The sequence below is a fragment of the Temnothorax nylanderi genome, unplaced genomic scaffold, assembly GCF_030848795.1.
Source record: "Temnothorax nylanderi isolate EJ_2023f unplaced genomic scaffold, tnyl_v1.0 TNYL_tig0667_pilon, whole genome shotgun sequence".
In the NCBI taxonomy this organism is placed as follows: domain Eukaryota; kingdom Metazoa; phylum Arthropoda; class Insecta; order Hymenoptera; family Formicidae; genus Temnothorax; species Temnothorax nylanderi.
The window spans coordinates 21,814-42,152 of record NW_027249729.1 but is presented as its reverse complement, the minus strand read 5'-3'; the positions used below and the strand labels follow the sequence as shown (position 1 = coordinate 42,152).

The 20,339-nt window shown below is 36.2% G+C and overlaps 1 protein-coding gene across 5 annotated transcripts in view; it reads left to right on the top strand.

Moving 5' to 3' along the window:
• Positions 1–20,339, top strand: part of Trpm (transient receptor potential cation channel, subfamily M) — a 42,582-nt gene that overhangs the window by 5,116 nt on the left and 17,127 nt on the right. For 3 of the 5 annotated variants that reach the window (XM_071723932.1, XM_071723934.1, XM_071723931.1), the window contains exons 3-13: positions 11,029–11,111; positions 11,707–11,763; positions 13,176–13,362; positions 16,078–16,291; positions 16,372–16,531; positions 16,618–16,754; positions 16,827–16,983; positions 17,205–17,358; positions 17,459–17,767; positions 18,035–18,581; positions 19,938–20,149. In XM_071723932.1, coding sequence (XP_071580033.1) covers positions 11,029–11,111; positions 11,707–11,763; positions 13,176–13,362; positions 16,078–16,291; positions 16,372–16,531; positions 16,618–16,754; positions 16,827–16,983; positions 17,205–17,358; positions 17,459–17,767; positions 18,035–18,581; positions 19,938–20,149 — 2,217 coding nt within the window. The remainder of the gene's footprint in view (positions 1–11,028; positions 11,112–11,706; positions 11,764–13,175; positions 13,363–16,077; positions 16,292–16,371; positions 16,532–16,617; positions 16,755–16,826; positions 16,984–17,204; positions 17,359–17,458; positions 17,768–18,034; positions 18,582–19,937; positions 20,150–20,339) is intronic. The other 2 variants (XM_071723935.1, XM_071723933.1) reach the window with 1 other exon arrangement.

Below are 20,339 nucleotides of genomic sequence, written 5' to 3'. Positions count from 1 at the left end.
GCAACAAAAACATGCAACATAATATTTCTCGAAAAGTATTAAAGGAAAATATACTTTATTATAGTGTTTTTGAAAGCTCTCGATGTGAGCTAAATGTTCCTGCAATTTATTTTGGTGGTTTTTATAACCGATTTTCTTGATATGCCAATTATTATAAGAACTTGACGTTTGTCTGTATGTCTGTCTGACCGCGAACTACTCATTCGTTAATAGACTGAAGTTTAAAGATTTATATATGAAACAGGGGTAGAATTTTCTGGGAATGGCGGTGGTGGGGTTAATTCTTCGTTACCGATTTTTTTTAAATTGATTGCGTAATTTTTCCAATTTTTCGGGAATTAATTGATCGAATCTTAAAGAATTATATATGAAATAGGGGTAGAAAGAACTAAAGAATGTAATAGAATACTTTTATAACCGATTTTCTTGATATGGCAATTATTATAAGAACCTGACGTCTGTCTGTATATCTATCTGTCTGTCTGACCGTGAACTACTCATTTGTTAATAGATCAAATTTTAAAGAATTATATATAAAACAGGGGTAGAATTTTAGGGAATGTCGGTGGTGGGGTTGATTTTTCGTTACCGATTTTTTTTAAACCGGTTGCGTAATTTTTCCAATTTTTCGGGAATTAATTGACCGAATCTTAAAGAATTATATATGAAATAGGGGTAGAACCCATACAGCACAGATTGTTGCAGAAAGCTTCCAGAAAGGTTTCAAACCTTTCTGAAAGCTTTCTGTAACTTTGAAACCTTTCTGGAAGCTTTCTGCAACAATCTGTGCTGTATGGGAAAGAACTAAAAAATGTAATAGAATTAGAAAAATTGCTAATAATAAAGGGGTTTCCGATTTCTGTTTAAAAAAATGTACGTGATTGCTTTAATTTCCGTAAATTTTGAGATATCAAGCTGAATTTTTTTTATGGATAATTTTTATGGATAATTTTTCGTTACCGATTTTTTGAAAACCGGTTTCGAATTTTTCTAATTTTTCGGGGACGGATCAAATTTTAAAGAATTATATAGAAAGCAGGGGTAAAATTTTCCAGGGATTGCCATGATGTGTATAATTTTTCGTTTCCGATTTTTTGGAAACCGGTACCGAAATTTGTCTAATTTTTTGAGAAATAATACGTAATTTTTGGGGAAATAATAAGTATCTAATGTCCGACAGCGAGGTATTCATTCATTAACGGACCGATTTTCTTGAAACCGGTGCAAAAATTTTTCTAATTTTTTAGAGACGGACCGAATCTTAAAGAATTATATAGAAAGTAGAATTTCCCGCGGGGATTGCCATGATGTGTATAATTTTTTGTTACCGATTTTTTGGAAACCGGTACTGAAATTTTTTATAACCGATTTTCTTGATATGGCAATGTGTTCAGAATGTTCTAATACGTGGTTTTTTTGTTTATATATAACTTAAAAATTAATCAATTAAATTTAAAAGAATTATATATGAAATAGACGTAGGAAAGAGTGAAAAATATAATCAAATTAGTAAAAAATTAATATAAAATAATAAAACAGTGCGCAAATTAGAATTTTGCACATTGCCACTACATGGACCTTTACCGAAGGACAAGAGTATCCCCCCGAGATCTATGAGGATTTCCCCCATTTAAAAAAGAAATGAAAATATAGTAAAAGAAAATATAGTAAAAACATTTAGTATGTTTTAGTTCTAAAAAATTTTTAAATTAAAGAAAACAAACACAAATTTGCAAATTAAAAACTTGCATATTGCTTCCACATCATTTTATTTAGCCTATAAAGTTTCCTAGAAGGAAGCCAATTCATTATATGCTAATAATTTGAGAAATTTCTTATAGAGAAAAATTTATGAGCTAAAAAAGAAACCGGCACAGTAACAACTGTGCCGCAAGCAACAACGTAGATCTACGTCAACTGTCACTATTTTATGTTAAAGTATTCAGCGAAGGAAAGTAGACGTAGGGCTACGTCAACTGTCTTTGGCTGAATAATAGTGACAGTTGACGTAGCCCTACGTCTACTTTCCTTCGCTGAATACTTTAACATAAAATAGTGACAGTTGACGTAGTTCTACGTTGTTTTTTGTGGCACAGTTGTTACTGTATCCGTTTCTTTTTTAGGTGGTAATTAACGATTTTTTGGTTATTTCCTGTTCCTATTGCCTGTTGCCTGGCATTGTGCAAGGGGCTTTAAGGGTGCAGTCCTACATAGAGAAAAAAGTGGAACGGAAAAGCGGAACAGAAAGCAAGCATAGTAGGGGGTAACTAATCAGAACGTTTATCCAAATATCTGTTCTAGTTTTATATGACCAGGTTTCCTATGTACCAGGAAAAACAGAAATACGTAAATATTAAATATCATTTTTTATTAATTATACTTCACAGAAATGATCAATATTATAAGATAATATCTGTCAATGATAAATAAAACAATCTCATGGAATATATTTTACGGAAAAACAAAGATAATTCAAAATTATTGTAATTTTTAGTTTAGAATTTTTTCCGTTTTTCCATAAAATATCGTCCATGGGGAACCCAGTTATATATAATTGCGGATCGGAATGAAGGGAGAAGTGGGAAGAGTTAAATATACTATGACGACGACGACGATGTCCTCACGGTCTCGCCGGCCGTGGAGGAGCGCGCCGTCGCTTTCCTTAACATTTCCCAAACATCAACGGTAGCTCGACCGGGTGTTTTTATTAAAGCTCGATATGGGCGCCAGGTGCGAATACGCGCACCACGTTACTCTAATTCCAACACTAATACTCAAATGCAAAATATCTCAGGCGTGAATTCTAGATACTTTAGATCGCTGTTAGATCTCGGAGGGGAGGAAGAGGAAAGCGCAACGCAATTAGCACACACAACTAATAAGAATAACAATGTAATGTATTTGAAAGAAAAGGTTACTTCAATATCAAGTTACTTTAGAATAAATCGGTGAATTACAAAGGTTACTTCTGAATCAAGTTACTTCGGAATGAATCGGTGAATTACAAAGGTTACTTCTGAATCAAGTTACTTCGGAATGAATCGGTGAATTACAATGGTTACTTCTCGAATATGATACGGCGGATAAGAGCGCAAAAAAAAGACATTGACTGCTATAATTGATTGTCGCGAATTATTCGAACGCAAGATATAAAACGCGATTACGCGAACGCAATACACAAGACGCGATTACGCGGACGCGATACACAAGACGCGATTACGCGGACGCGATACACAAGACGCGATAACACGACGCAATACACAAGACGCGATAACACGAACGCAATACACCATATCTACGCGCAACGACTTCCCAACTGCCAATCGTTCCCAGTCGGGAGTCCCGACCTACGCGCAACGACTTCCCAACTGCCAATCGTTCCCAGTCGGGAGTCCCGAACTGACCATCCGCAACGTCTCGCAAATGGTCCCGTAATGGCTAGACGCGGCGTCCCGCGAAAAGCCCCGTAATGACTCCGCGTAGGATATCCCGCAACGCGACGATACCTCGCGAAGTCCGCAACACCCAAAATACAGGTGCCTCCCGCCTCGGGACCTGATTGCGCGATCCGTACTCCCCCGTTCAGCGACAATTTCCGTCAGCCGCGAAGGGCACCTCGCCACACGACACAAATACAGGTGCCTCCCGCCTCGGGACCTGATTGCGCGATCCGTACTCCCCCGTTCAGCGACAATTTCCGTCAGCCGCGAAGGGTACCTCGCCACACGACAAAATACCCAATACTCGTGCCTCCCGCCTCGGGACCTGATTGCGCGAACTGTACTCCCCCGTTCAGCGACAATTTCCGTCAGCCGCGAAGGGCACTTTGTTACCTTACACACAACGCTATTACTCTAAACGCTAATACACGAACGCGGAACACTAATACACGAACGAATACCACAATCACGCGAGACGCTAATACACGAACGAATACTACAACGAAATACACGGCGACTGTCGGCCGCGTGCGATTCTTCGGGCAGGGCGTTCACGTATTACTCTGCCGGCCGGGCCCTCCGCCAGTATTTCCCTCGATAATTACTTACGCGGTCATTCACGCAGAACGAGATACTCTAACGCGGAACGATACCTTAACGCCGAACATGACGAGTTCGCCCTTGTACACGTGCGACTCTTTTAACGCGGAGCCAGACGACAACACATGCTTTCCGCGACTCTACGCGACTCTCGGAGGGGCCCCGACCGCCAGGCGTATCTTACTTGTACCCAGACGTGGTTTACTAGATGCTCGAGTAGTGGCCTTACAAATTCCGCAAGCTCGGCAGCCGGTCCTTCCGGGATGTTGTCTTTCGCCACGCCGACACGACAGTGACGATCCAGACGATCCTCTGGCCCGGCGGGATCACGCTGGGCCCGCGCGCCTGCGCGCCGTGCTTGCAAGCCCGACCGCCGGTATGCCCTCCGCGAAGGCAGCGCTCGACTTTCCGCTCCTGTCGGCGCTCTTCCTGATTGCTTCGCCCGTCGGCGGCATTTTCGACGATGTTGGGTCCGGCTGTCCAGGCCGCGACTTCCGAGCCGGTTTCGACTGCTAGGCTGGCCAGGCCAAGGCAAATCGACCGGCGGCAATGCCCCGTGGCGAGTTCCTCCGGGCTTATCCCGGCGTCGTTGGCTGATGCGTTCGCCCCGCGAAACGCTCCAAGCATAACCGGCAAAGGGCCCAAACGTGACCCGCCCGCCGGCTAACTCCTCCAAAGAACGCCTACCGTAATTCCCACGGCGCGACTAAAGTCGTTACAAGCTTTCCCGGCCATCTACTCGGCATCTGAAATTCTCGCAAAAACAATAAATTCTACCGATTCCTACGCTGTCGCCCCGCCCCGCTCCGGCGGAGGCGACATCCCGGACGTTCCCCTCGGTCGAGTTACCGTCTGGACAGGGGACGTGACTATGTCACGTCACAATACATATTATCGTCTTTTAAAGAAACGTTCTGATTGGTTATTCCTTATATATGCTTCCTTTCCGTTTCGCTTTTCCGTTCCGTTTTTTCTTCTACATGGGACTGCACCCTAAGGATTTCTAGCGGAACCTAATGCATCCACGCATGCACTTTCCTATCCATACAACAATTGGGGAGTGGACCTCACTTCCTTTGCTTACAGGGCAAAACGAGGTCTATTATTATGTAATTTTACATTTCAACTTTCCACGCGAAGAGAGGGTTAATATTGTGCACCTATAGTAAAAAAATCTAAAATGTAGCAAAATAATAAAAATTTGAATATTGAAGAAAATAGTCATTTTCGCAAGTTAGCACTGGAGCTTTTGACTTCTTTTAGTACGTACTACGTGCCTGCAAAAGTAGATCAAAATTGGAAGGGGGTCATATACGGAACTTTTACCGTATTTTGCCTTCAAAGAATCTCCACCTCACCATCATTGTCAACACATTCTTGGAATATTCTTCAGATGATCTCCAGGCCTAAGGCACATTTCTTTGAATATTATTGTAATCACATTTGCAGTTTTTAAATGTAAAATCTTTAGGTAGACGTGTGATTTCTGACTATGGAGAATAATAAAAAATATGTTTATACTATGAAGCCATATAATGTGCAAGATCTCCGACAGAAAATTGCAGTAATATCCAAAGAGATGTACCTTAGGGGTTTGGAGACCACCTGGAGAAGATTCCAAGAATGTGTTGATTGATGGTGAACAAGTGGAAACTCTTTGAAGACAAAATACATTTGTTAGTATAATATCTTGTGTTGTCATTTTGGTTTCTCTAAAAAAGTTATTTCATATAAGTGTTAATAACATTTTTTTGTAGCACCCTGTATATATAATAAAGGAGATTATATTGTATGAAGATTTTTAATACATTTCTCACAATCATTCAAGGAACACTGAATTTTTCTTAAAAAATAGGCAAAATTTAAGTAGCTGTAACTTTGTTAAAAATGAACAAAATTTAAATTTAAAAAAAGGATTTTAAAGCTTGAAATTTTTACTTTCAAAAGGTAACTATTATTTTTTAGTTTCTGTGAGTTTGGTAATTTTTACATATAGAAAACTACGAGCTGGACAAAATAGAAAATTTTCCTCTCACTTTGTGGTTCCTGTCACGTGCACAAAAAAAATCTGCGAAAATTTTTGTCTTCCTAATGTGAAAGCTTGAAGTTTTCCTTGCAAAATCTTTTTTTTAAATGTTTTTACGATTTTTTGTTACTGAGTTATTGCGGATTGAATAAGAAATGAACATTTTGACTTTGATTGCTCATAACTCCCTTCAAAATTATCGTATCGCAATTCAAAAAACAGATTCTTAAAGCTGAAACTTTGTTCTATTGAACGGTATAATTGCCAAATTTTTTTAAATAACATGTAGACATGATACAAATGGATGAAAATAATGTAAAAATGAGCGATTTTTCTCTTTTTCATTTTGACCTAGAAAACAATTGTGCAGAACAACAACACAAATTTATTCTTTACGTTTTTTTGTACTTTTAAGTACCCTGCATTAAAAAAAAATTTGCCAAATAGCTATGAAATTTTTTTCATTGTGGCCACTATGGTTTTATGGAGCAAAACGTACAAAAGATTGTAAAATTGCTTAAGGAGGGTACCCAAAATTGAGTTTTGGGAACTGTTAGGGCAACGAATAAATCTTACGTATTCTTACATATTTTGAGTCCAAATATGATCATAAAAATGAATGGATTAACGAGATTCCCACTGTCCCTATCTACTATCTAGCGAAACCACTGCCAAGGGAACGGGCTTGGAAAAATTAGCGGGGAAAGAAGACCCTGTTGAGCTTGACTCTAGTCTGGCACTGTTACGTCTGTAGCGGGGAAACATGAAAAGTGAAGGAAAATGGGAAAAAAATATAAAATTGTTTAAATCCCCAGACGTAATTTTCTTATGTTTTCTTACGTATTTTGAGGCACAGAATCTTGAGCCAGCTATGTGGGAAGACTCAAAATACGTAAGAAAACGTAAAGAAACGTAAAATTACGTCTGGGAGTTTAAACGATTTCATGTTTCTCCACATTTTCCTTTATTTTCCATGTTTTCTCCGCTATAGACATAATTTTTATGGCCATTTTCGGATTCTACGACTCAAAATACGTAAGAATACGTAAGATTTATTCGTTCCCCTAACAGTTCCCCTGAGCCGAGAACTTCGCGTTGACGGTGGCGACGTACCGTCGCGGTAGAAATAAGAACTCTCTCCAATGGAGAATAAGCGAGAAATGTTGAGAATTGACACGTTGAGAATTCTTGCGTAGTATTTCCAAATAAAAAGATATTTGCTTAAAATAACACTACAGATCACTTCAGCACACTTCAAAAATACTCCGAGTTTAAGTTAAGTCTACCCCTTTCCCTTGACAGTTAATAAACAGCCGTAAAATGAATGTAATACGAAATCTAGTCATGCGCCTGCGCACAAGCCTGCATCGTATCACTTTCGTTTTACAGCTGTTTATTAACTGTCAAGGGAAAGGAGTAGACTTAACCTCAACTCGAAGTATTTTCGAAGTGTGCTGAAGTGATCTGTAGTGTTATTTTAAGCAAATATCTTTTTATTTGGAAATACTACGCAAGAATTTTCAACGTGTCATTTCTCGCTTCTTTCTCACATTCCAACATGGCCACGACGAATACCCAGGAGCCTTAAACAATTTTACAATCTTTTGTACGTTTTGCTCCATAAAACCACAGTGGCCACAATGAAAAAAATCTCATAGCTATTCGGCACATTTTTTTTAAATGCAGGGTACTTAAAAGTACAAAAAAACGTAAAGAATAAAGGACCCCCCTTATGAAAAAATAGTACTGGTTTTAATACTGGAAAAAGTATTGGTGAAAGTACTGGAGACATAAGTACTCAAAGTACTACTAAATTCGACCATACTGACTTCGTCAGTACTCCTTCCCAGTACTCATCCAATACTCATTCAGTACTCCCTTCAGTACTTCCTCTAGTGTACTCCCTCCAGTACTCCCTCCAGTACTTTCTCCAGTATTCCCCCCAGTACTCCCCCCAATACTCCCTCCAGTACTCCCCCCAGTACTCACTCCAGTACTCCCACCAGTACTCCCTCCAGTACTCCCTCCAGTACTCTTTTAGTACTTATCGAATAATTGTGGGATACTAACGTGTGGTACAGGTGCAGTAGGGGAGAGTGGGCACCCTTGAACCACGTTTTTTCAAATCACATTAAAAATGTGAATTTAAAAATTTTAATAACTTCATTATAATATAAATGAGACTATTCGATGTTTAATATAATAAACTTTGTTTGTAAATGATTTAAGAAGTAAATTTTCAGAAATATTTTGCAAAAATAATGATATTTCGAAATGCTGCGTTTGTCACAGTGGACCCCACGCGTGGGGTCGATTGAGCCATAGCGTAGGGTACACTGTGACATGTAATGTACACGTGAAAGGTAGGGTACCCTGTGACACGTAGAAGAGATCTGTTTAAATCCTGTTTATTACAAATCTTTGGTCAAATGAAAAACCAAGACTGTGCTAGAGAACCAATTTATCAATAATCGTGTCATATTTGTTTTATCAGATGACCTAAGAAATTGAAAACTGAAAACAAAGTCCTATAACCTCACTTTTTGTCGTAACCTAGCAGAGATCAACGAATATTGCCTCACAGTGACTCGATTACATGTGATCTGTAACTAAAGGGTGAAAAAAAGAGAAAATGAAAGTGTGGATATGATTATCGATGGAAATTATTTCATTTTATAGGAAATTTTAGGCACTAACATTTACTATTCCGCGATCGAAACACACTACGGAAACTCGCGCTGTCACGTAGATAGGTTAGGTAGTTCTGTAAGCGTGGCACAGAGGTCACATTGGACCCCACTGAACATCGATATTATTTATCGTAAATATTTCAGATACAGAATAATTAAACGTTTTTGTGCGCACGTTGGTATTGAACCTAGATCCCGACGAACGTCTTGTGAATTTTTTTTAAACTGTAGAATCCCTAGAAATCCATACATATCAAAAAGTTATGACAAGTAAAAATTTACTTTGCAAGGCTCCAATTACATATCTGCCTTTAACTAAAGTATATATACTTATTTCGGCATAATTTTTTGATGGAAGTTATATGTTTTGAAAACGAAAGTTTTCATACCCACCGTCACTATTTTGCAGAACGTTAATACAGAAAACTCGCACTGTCACATTGGACCCCGTGGCTCAAGGGAGCCCAATCTCCCCTACTTACGCAGTACTATCCAAGTAGAACAAAAAGTCAAGATAATATCAAAATAACGTCATATTGATAGTTTAGCGTGTTAATTTAGTATTTTATTAATTTAGTATTTCCAAGATACGTTACGAAAAAGTAGTACTAGCAATCAGTACTCATCAGTACTGAGTGATCAGTACTCGTAGTATTGACAGTATTAGTATGTTAATACTCATGAATATTGCAGAATGGTCAGTACTGTGCCTATTAGTTTCTTACAGTACTGGCAGTACTATCATGATAGTACTCCGAATATTAATCTGATAAAGTACTGACCACTTCAATACTTTGAAGTACTAATGAGTATTATTGCTTGTAGTACTGCCAGTACTGTAAGCACTGACAGACACAGTACTGACCATTCTGCAGTATTCATGAGTATTAACATACTAATACTCTCAATACTACGAGTACTGATCACTCAGTACTGAGTACTGATTGCTAGTACTACTTTTTCGTAAGGGCCCGCACAAAACCATAGGAAAAAGCCGTTCTGTCGAATTGGCTAAAACTTTGGGAATCGGTAGTTTATGTGATGTTGATGAAAAGTTTCAATGGGCGCGAAGTCCGAAAATGGCCAGTTTTCAAGATACGAGAGGTCAAAAGTTGGGAATATGGCCAACAGATCTAGCTTACATAGGTTATCTACGCACGCATCGACGCCACTCATTGAGATGGAACTTGTTCCGCATTGAGACGGGACTTGTTCAGAGGATGTGTGAAGACTGTCAGGATAAGCAATAGTTACGACGGAACTCGATCTGGCCGTATCAGTAACTTGGCCATATTAGCTGCACGAATGTTGCGTAGCTATTGCTTATCTTGACAGTCTTCACACATCCTCTGAACAAGTCCCGTCTCAATGCGGAACAAGTTCCGTCTCAATGAGTGCCGTCGATGCGTGTGTAGATAACCCATGTAAGCTAGATTTGTTGGCCATATTCCCAACTTTTGACCTCTCGTCTCTTGAAAACTGGCCATTTTCGGACTTCGCGCCCATTGAAACTTTTGATCAGCATCACATAAACTAACGATTCCCAAAGTTTTAGCCAATTCGACAGAACGGCTTTTTCCTATGGTTTTGTGCGGGGTCCTTTGTGTTGTTCTGCACAATTGTTTTCTGGATCAAAATGAAAAAGGAAAAAATCGCTCATTTTTACATTATTTTCATCTATTTGTATCATGTCTATATGTTATTTAAAAAAATTTGGCAATTATACCGTTCAATAGAGCAAAGTTTCAGCTTTAAGATTCTGTTTTTTGAATTGCGATACGATAATTTTTAAGGGAGTTAGAGCAATCAAAGTCAAAATGCTCATTTCTTATTCAATCCGGGATAACTTAGTAACAAAAAATCGTAGAAACATTTTTAAAAAAAGATTTTGCAAAGAAAATTTCAAGCTTTCACGTTAGGAAGTCGAAAATTTTCGCAGATTTTTTTGTGCACGTGACAGGCCCACAAAGTGAGAGAAAAATTTTTTATTTTGTCCAGCTCATAGTTTTCTATATGTAAAAATTACCAAACTCACAGAAACTAAAAAAATAATAGTAACCTTTCGAAAGTAGAGATTTCAAACTTTAAAACTTTTTTTTAAATTTAAATTTTGTTCATTTTTAACAAAGTTACAGCTGCTTAAATTTTGCCTATTTTTAAAGAAAAATTTAGTGTTCCTTTAAATTTTGTGAGAAGTGTATATTTTAAACTAACATTGATGTTTTTCTTAACAGTGATTGCAACTATTATGTTTATGTTTTTCAAATTATAGACAACTGAACGCAGTTGGATAGAGGCAACATTTCAAAAGAGGGAATGTTCAAAGTTTATTCCAAGCACTGAAGATGAACACAGGTAGAATTTTGACACAAAACAGCTGTAATGCTATTTTGCTACATATGTATGTAGGAAGAAAAACGGTATAAAAAGATAAATTATGCTAAAAAAAATTTACGATACTAAGGATTCTATACTATAAAATTGCATTGTATAAAATTTTCTACGATTATAATTATTAATATATTTATGTTACTTATTAATACAAGATTATTAATTATTGTTAATAAAAGATTATTAATTTTTATTAATAAAAATTATTATTAATACAAAATTATTAATAAAAATTCCTGATAATATATTTTTTATATCAGCAAATGTGCAGCGTATGCTATAGAGTGTAACTTATCATCAGATTAGTATGATGGACATATAACTTCATAATTTCTCATTGCTCAATCTCTTTTATTCTTCTTTCGTCATGTCGTTTATCACTTTTGTCACTATATTGTCATTAGATTGCATCAACCATCGTGAGCTATGATTTTTACATCGATGCATTTTAATAACAATAACAAATTTTAAATCAGAATATTCATATTCATGATTTGTATTTCTTTACTCGTCCATCCATTGATTTAAGTTATTTTTTTTTGTTTTATTTTATTTGTAGGTTTGTACAAATACAGGGAAATAAGAGTGCGGAATATGATGTAATTACTACTTCCAGGTGAGAGACTCATACACATTTTGCATTGATTTATAAATCCTACTTTCGTAACTTTGTTATCTATATTTGAAATAACAGTCTTGTTCTAGCAAATTTTTTTAAGTATAGATGTAACAAATTTATATTCTTTCTACGTTATGCTTATTATTACATGAACTTTATCATGCTTAATTATCATTTTTAACTAAACTGCATTAACTTATGGCATTTATCTCCTAATTCTTTTTCACATTTATCATAAAAAAATGTATATTTTATATTTGTATTATGATACTTATTATATTATGCTATAGCTATTAGGCACAAAGCCTAATATAAGACTATTAAAAAATTTCATGCTTTATAGCATACGCACAACAATTTTATAAACAAAATATGAAACTGGTGTACGCATATAAAAATATGACTATTGTATAGCAAATTCGTTTAGACGCACCAGTGCGCACTCACAATCAGTGTACGTTAAAGCCGTTGTACACAAATCAACATAAAGTGTATGTTTAATATAAATGGGTTAAGGGGTCATGCTCAGTCAGGAAACTGAAAAATAGGTGATTTTTTTTTGCATAAACTATAAGACTTGTTTAAAATTGGGTTGGTCTATGTGAGAGAATATATTTTTATGAATGTAACATAATTTTTTTAATAAAAAATATTAATAATTAAAAAAGATACGGCCATCCTCCTGAAGGAAAACTGGTTTTGCGGTGACCACTGCTGCTCGGATCTGGATCATCTGAAATCAAAAAACCAAAAAGATTCTGTTAGTATATGAATATATCTTGTTCGTGAACGAAGGAGTTTTTTTTTTAATAAAAACTTTTTTTTTTACTGAAGAAAAACGAAAAATTAAGAGCCCGAAAAATTGCGCTTTTCCTTAAAACGGCCGCCATTTTGTCAAAAATTATTTTTTCAAAAAATCCTTTGTTTACGAACAAGATATATTCATATACTAACAGAATCTTTTTGGTTTTTTGATTTCAGATGATCCAGATCCGAGCAGCAGTGGTCACCGCAAAACCAGTTTTCCTTCAGGAGGATGGCCGCGTCTTTTTTAATTATTAATATTTTTTATTAAAAAAATTATGTTACATTGATAAAAATATATTCTCTCACATAGACCAACCCAATTTTAAACAAGTCTTATAGTTTATACAAAAAAAAATCACCTATTTTTCGGCTTCCTGACTGAGCATGACCCCTTAAGTCACGAAACCCTGAATTATCTTTATTGTATTATTTGGTAAAATATGTATTGGGTATTTATCAGTCAAAATATTTGCATTTTACTGTAAATATTAGAGATTAAATCAGTGTACAACGGCTTTAATGTGCACTGAGTGCTTACTGGTGCGTCCAACCAAATTCGCTAGTAAATATATTGTACATGATATAATATTGTATTATTCTAGATGTTGCTGTGGCTATTCATATACTCATCATTGCGGGACTGGGGCGGATATTCAAAGTCACAATCTTGGCGAAAGCAAGGAAAAGGATCATGAACAATGGTCTCCGGGAAAAAATACTCGTCCCTTTCCCACTGATGCGTATGGTACCATTGAATTTCAGGGTGGCCCGCACCCTACAAAAGCGCAAGTATATATCCAATGCTTTTTATGTTTTTTATGCCAATGTGTTCAGAATGTTTTAAAACGTCGATGGGTTTAATTTTTTATTAATGAATTGATTTTCTGAAAACCAAAATTTTGACCGCAAATTACTCATTTATTAATAGACTATACACCCCTGGAAAAACTGTGATGTGAAAAATAGAATGTTTGTATGTCTGTTTTTTATACACTCTTAAATCCTTTGACTGATCTGGACCAACTTTAAAACCGGTTCCATTTCTTCCACGAACTACTCATTCATTAATGGACCGATTTTCTGGAAAACGGAAAAATTGAACTCATCGTCATTAGAAAATACTTGATTAATTATTTCATAGAAATACTTTGGAAACCGGTATCCATAAAAATCGGTAATAAAAAATTGATTTTCCGCCTAATGTTTTGCCAGGGATGTAGAGAGTAACTGTGTCAAAGTTGGTCCAGATCGGTCAAAGAGTTTAAGAGTGTATAAAAAACAGACATACAGACATTCTATTTTACACATCACAGTTTTTCCAGGGGTGTAGAGTCCATTAATAAATGAGTAGTTTGCGGTTAAAATTTTGGCAACAGTTTCCAGAAAATCGATCCATTAATAAAAAATTAAATTATCATAGAAGAACTTTGTGAATCGGTATCCATAAAAATCGGTAATAAAAAATTGATTTTACGCCTATATTTTGCGCAGGGGTAGAAAGAGTAACTGTGCCAAAGTTGGTCCAGATCGATCAAAGGGTTTAAGAGTGTATAAAGAACAGACATACATACAGACATACAGACATTCTATTTTATATATATATGGGTGTTTCTACGTAAATAGGGATTTTTACTGTCCAAGCTTCTTATATGTTCATGATTGAGAGGAGGGTAAGCAAGCGTTGTGAAAGTTCACTACTGCCATCGTATTTGAAGTATCGCACAATAATCTGCTAATTGGGGAGTGGCTTATCCAACGGAAACATGCAGGAACTCCTAAAAATGTCAGTCACCTGGCCTGTCCATTGACGAAAATTCTCTATTCCAGTTACACTTACTCCCTCCAATTGCAAACTCAATTGAAAATTCCCCATGTTCATTCAATCATAATATAGAACTAAGATTTTTACATCATTATTAAACATAAATCTCCCTTTGGAACCGAAAAAACCGGCTTCAAACTTGGTCCGGACATTTGGAGTAAAATTGCTCATTTTGAATTTTACCGCGGTTCCGCCATGTTGCATCGATTCAATGGGACTCTCGTGTGGAGATTTCAAGAATTGGACATCAGGTGTGTTGTTTACATTATTGGTGGTTGGTTGTTTTGAGCGTGATACAATCGTAATCATGTATTTCTCTTGAGAAAAGGTATGTCATAAAATTACGCGTCATTTGCCTGGCACATCTTTTTTTATTATATCGCAGTGAATTTTTCCTTCTAGTGGTAAAATTCTGATGATATTCGGTGGGCTAAACTTGATTTTTAATGGAAATTGGTTTACGTCAATTTAGGAGAAAGTGAGGTTAATTCAACTATGAAATGTCAGTCTACTGGCATGTCATTCACCTGGCCATTCATGGGTTTTTACCAATAAATATTGATTCATGTTTGTATTTTTATTAAATCACGAAGTAAACTGACAGATTCCCAATTCCTTGACGTCAATATTTATGTAAGAATATCAAAATCTGCTAATTCCATACGAAAATGGTAAACCGGCATTTATCAAATTGAATTTTTTTGCTAATTGTGAATTTATCTCGGGAATAAGTAATTTTAGGAATTTTTTTGACATTTCCTCTCAAAATCACTCATTGTTGAGGTAATTCAATATTTTACTAGACATGCAAAGTCGACTCGTTACCACTTTACCAGATCACTGATGAATGAGCCATTACTTTCAGGTTTTTGATGTTGTAGTACGCTGGCTTTCAGGGTATGTTTCTGCTTCTATATTCACTCAAAAACAGGAAAAAAAAATTTTTTTAGGTATGTTTGAAATTGAGAGATTTGCAATCTGAAAAATCCCTATTTACGTAGAAACACCCATATACAGAGATATTAGACATTATATAAAATACGTTTTTTATATAATATTACGTTTTTTTAAACAATTAAATCGTTTAGATTTAATTCCGGGGTAGGGAAGGGTATTAATTTTCCAAGATAGCTGTGTTTTCTTTGATTGATTTATAATCTTATGAGCCTTTACTATTATATTTATACGCGGGCATAGACATGCGTTTTTCAAGTCAATTACCGGTTATTGCGATAAATATTGCCACATGCCTCGGTAGTCGAATTGGTACGACGCCCTACACGGAATGAGGGAGGTTCCAAGTTCGTATCCTGGCTGAGGTAATATTTTTCGCAATAAATTCTTTACGTTTTTTAAAATAATTAAATCGTTTAGATTAATTCCGGGGTAGGGAAGGGTATTAATTTTCCAAGATAGCTGTGTTTCAAGTCCAACAAATTTGCGGCGCGCAGTTTATTAAATTGGAATATATGTATATGTACAGTATGTACATTACAATTCGTTAATTCTTTACGGAAGTATTGAATATATGAACACCAACACCTTGTTACGGCTCTACGCTCCATTTTTTCTTTGATTGATTTATAATCTTATGAGCCTTTACTGTTATACATTATATAATGTTTTATAATAATAATTATTGTATTTATGAATAAGGAAATGACATTGCACATTACTTGTAGTATGTAAGATTGGCTCATGATACACGACCAGAACCGATCGTACAACTATTATGTCGGGAATGGAATTTAGGATTGCCCAAATTATTAATTACTGTCCATGGTGGTCGATCAAATTTCGAGCTTCAACCAAGCCTGAAAAAAGTTTTGCGTAAAGGCTTATTAAAAGCTGCTAAAACAACAGGAGCATGGATATTTACAGGGGGGACAAACACAGGTATATTCCTGTTCATGAAAAATAATAGTAACGTAACTTCAATAAAGAGAAATTAACTCTTTACATGTTAATTCTTGTAGGTGTAACACGACAGGTCGGTGACGCATTGTTGTTGGAACGCTCTCAACGACAAGGTCGTGTAGTAAGTATAGGTATTGCCCCTTGGGGAATTTTGGATAAAAGTCACGAATTAGTTGGTTGCGGTGGAGAAGTATCATACGATTGCGTCTCCTCACCATGGTAAGATTACATATTTACAATGTAAAGGTATTTTTGAAACATGAGATTTTGGTAAAGTATATTTATGTATATATATGAATTTGCAGGACTAAGTATACAGTGTTAAACAATCGGCACGCTTACTTTTTATTAGTAGACAATGGTACTGGCGGTCGGTATGGTGCAGAGATTGTTCTCCGTAGAAGATTAGAAAAATACATCTCAAATCTAAAATTGCAACCATGTAAGCGTTACACTGATCCACATGTACTAAAATTCTATAATTTAAGATGCTCTGATTCACCGATGCTTCCAGATACACACAGTAGCATACCGGTAGTCGCATTAGTTATTGAAGGTGGAACGAATACAATTCGCGCAGTTTTGGAGTACGTGACGGATGATCCACCTGTGCCTGTAGTAGTTTGTGATGGTTCGGGACGTGCAGCTGATCTGATCGCTTTTATGCACAAGTAATGGCGAGCTTGCACAATATTTACGCATATTTTAGAAAAATACATTATGCATGTTTACAAAGGCTGCGGTCCGATTTACGCTTACATGAGATGTGAGATTAAGCACAATAGTGCTTAAGCATTATTCTGTCTTCGTTGCACATTGAATATCAAACGAAGGATGCTTTCAGCGCTGTGAGCGTAAATCAGACCGCAGCCAAAGTATGCTTTTTATGTAGATGGAGAGACGGACAGACTAATGACGGAGAAGGACCTTTGGAAGGTGTTAAGGAGCAAGTTTTGGAAACTATTAAACGCACCTTTCAAGTTTCCGCCGAGCAAGCGAGTCAGCTCTGTTCAGAACTCTTGCAGTGTACACGAAAAAAACATTTGGTATCTATCAATAGTTGATATTTTTATTAGAAATATAATTTAGCTTTGCATCGTAAATGTTGAACTGAAAATTTTCTAAGTAAGAGTTATATTCTTATAGATCACTGTGTTTAGAATATCGCAAGATAGACCGCAAGAGCTCGATCAAACGATATTGACAGCCCTGTTTAAATCGAAACAATTATCCCCGGCTGAGCAGTTGTCTCTTTCTTTAATATGGAACCACGTGGACATCGCCCGAAGTGAAATCTTTGTCTACGGTCAAAAATGGCCACCTGGCGCTTTAGAACAAGCTATGATGGAAGCACTTCAGCACGACAGAATAGACTTTGTGAAACTTCTACTGGAAAATGGAGTATCCATGCGGAAGTTTTTATCGATACCTCGTCTTGAGGAGCTATATAATACGGTAGGTCAACTTTATTTCTGTAGCAATAACTTTTCTTAGTAAACAATTTATTATGTATACAGCAAACAAGCTATATTGCTTGGTAAATAAACAATTTCATTTTTAGTTATAATATGTATTTTATGAAATTTATTTGTGTGTGTACGTGCACGCGCGTGGTCCTTTACAAAGAGAGAGATTATAGAAATAATTTACTTGGAAAATTTAATTATTACAATTTACGTAGAATGTTGTAGTATGTTTCTTTTTTCTTCTCGAATTAATCAGAAAGAAGGCCCATCGAACACATTGGGCTACATCTTGCGCGATGTACGGCCGAATATTCCACGGGGTTACATGTATACGTTGCATGACATCGGCCTTGTGATTAACAAGCTAATGGGCGGTGCGTATCGCGCGCAATATACGCGGCGAAGATTTCGCATGATCTATACGAAGGTGATGAAGAGATCCGGTGGTCATCAGCAACATATGCATCGAAACAGCTGCGCTCCGAACTACAATACGCGCTATTACACGGGCTCCGGCGGAAAGTCTGACAGTCTGACTATGAGTCTGCTCGCCGAGACGTTACCGGCTAATCGCGATACTCCTCTCTTCGATTATCCTTTTAATGAGCTGCTTATCTGGGCCGTGCTAACAAAACGCCAGCAAATGGCTTTGTTGATGTGGCAACACGGAGAAGAGGCGTTAGCCAAGGCGCTTGTTGCGCTAAAATTGTACAAGGCGATGGCGCACGAGGCGGCCGAGGACGATCTGGAAACGGAGGTTTACGACGAATTACGCGGTTACGGCAAGGAGTTTGAAAACATCGGTATGCATAAATACGAAATAAATCTTAGATACACAGTAAAACATCATGTGTACATATGCGGTCCATATGTTAAAATTTTCTTGTGTCACCAAGATTTGATTATTATTTCAATGTAAAATTAACATACAACAGCTATGTTATTATTTTCTTAACATTTTCATGTGTTACAATTTATGTAAATGTGATAACTTAATATATGCACTTTATACACACTTTATATGTGTCATTTAGAAATTAAATACTATTTTGAGTTTTTTTAACACAATTACTTAAAAAATCAACACGTCTTAAGGTGGTTCAAGCATTTAGGTCAAATGTAGATAGCCCGGAAAATATGATATTAAATGAAAGGTTAACGTTCCTAGAGTGTGTCTGAAAAATTTCGAATTTTTTTACCGCTTGGTTCCGGAGATATATGTCCGTAAACTTTGCCAATTTTACATGGTGATAATAGGGAAAGGAGGGTCAGATCGCACATTTATGGAATACGTTCATACTTCTCGAGTAGATAAACGAATAAAAAACTGTTTAATCGATGCAATAAACATTTCTAAAGATACTGACGCGACATTAAACTGATTGACCGTACCGTATATAAATAAAGCGAAACTTTCGACAAACTTTCGGCAACTTTCGACGTTTCGACACGACACGAGAGTCATGGCGGCCGTCTTGAGTGGCTGCTTGGCAACGTCGCACGCGTCAGCTGACGCACAAGACGCGTGTCCTACCATTCTCCCACCGTTGAATGGAGGTTATAAGGATAACATATTTTTTTCGGCAGTTGTATGAATATATTCACTATCGCGGAATTGTAGAAATTGTGACGTATATTTTTTCTATTTTACAATAGTATATTTTATTCTTTACCGGCGTGATCATATTTATGGTTATATCACCAACTCTAGTCAAATTTGTGACTTTGCTCTGATATTTTTAGTTTATAGCAACGGTTAAATGAGAAAACACCTTACGGAATAATTAATTTAAATGTATGCTGATTTTTACATACTAAATCATTCATATTTGTTACTAGTAACAATAGTTGTTTTTGTGACTTCAAATTACTGCTTGAACCACCTTAAAGTTATTTTAACACATAAACAAAAGTTAAACGTAAATTTTCAAATAATCGTAAAATTTGACATACAAAATAATTAAATTTACTAAAATTAAATGTTTCTATTACACATAATTTAAGTAAAATCTGTAAAATAATTAATATCATGTGTTAATATAACTTGAAAAATAAAGACTTTCTGGGACATGTAAAAAATGTTAAAATTACGTTTTATTTTTTACTGTATAAAACCACTGTCGTACAACTAACTGCAAATTGTACGTTTTTTATTATAGCGCTTGAATTATTAGACTACTGCTACCGACAAGACGATGATCAAACACAGCAACTATTAACTTCAGAACTTCAAAATTGGTCGGGACAGACATGCTTATCACTCGCAGTTACAGCGAATCATCGGCCGCTATTGGCTCATCCTTGTAGTCAAATTATTTTGGCCGATTTATGGATGGGTGGCCTTCGAACACGTAAAAATACTAATTTAAAGGTAATAGATTAATCTATTGTAACTTGTTTAACTTTAGTTAACTAATCCTTAATACCTATACAGGATATTTCCTAAGTAAGTACAAAAAATTGAAGGGAATATTCCTTGGCTTATTTTAGGAAAAAAAGATCCTATGAACATATGTCCTAAACTGTTTCGTTTTTAAAATAGTAAAAAAATTTTAGATGCG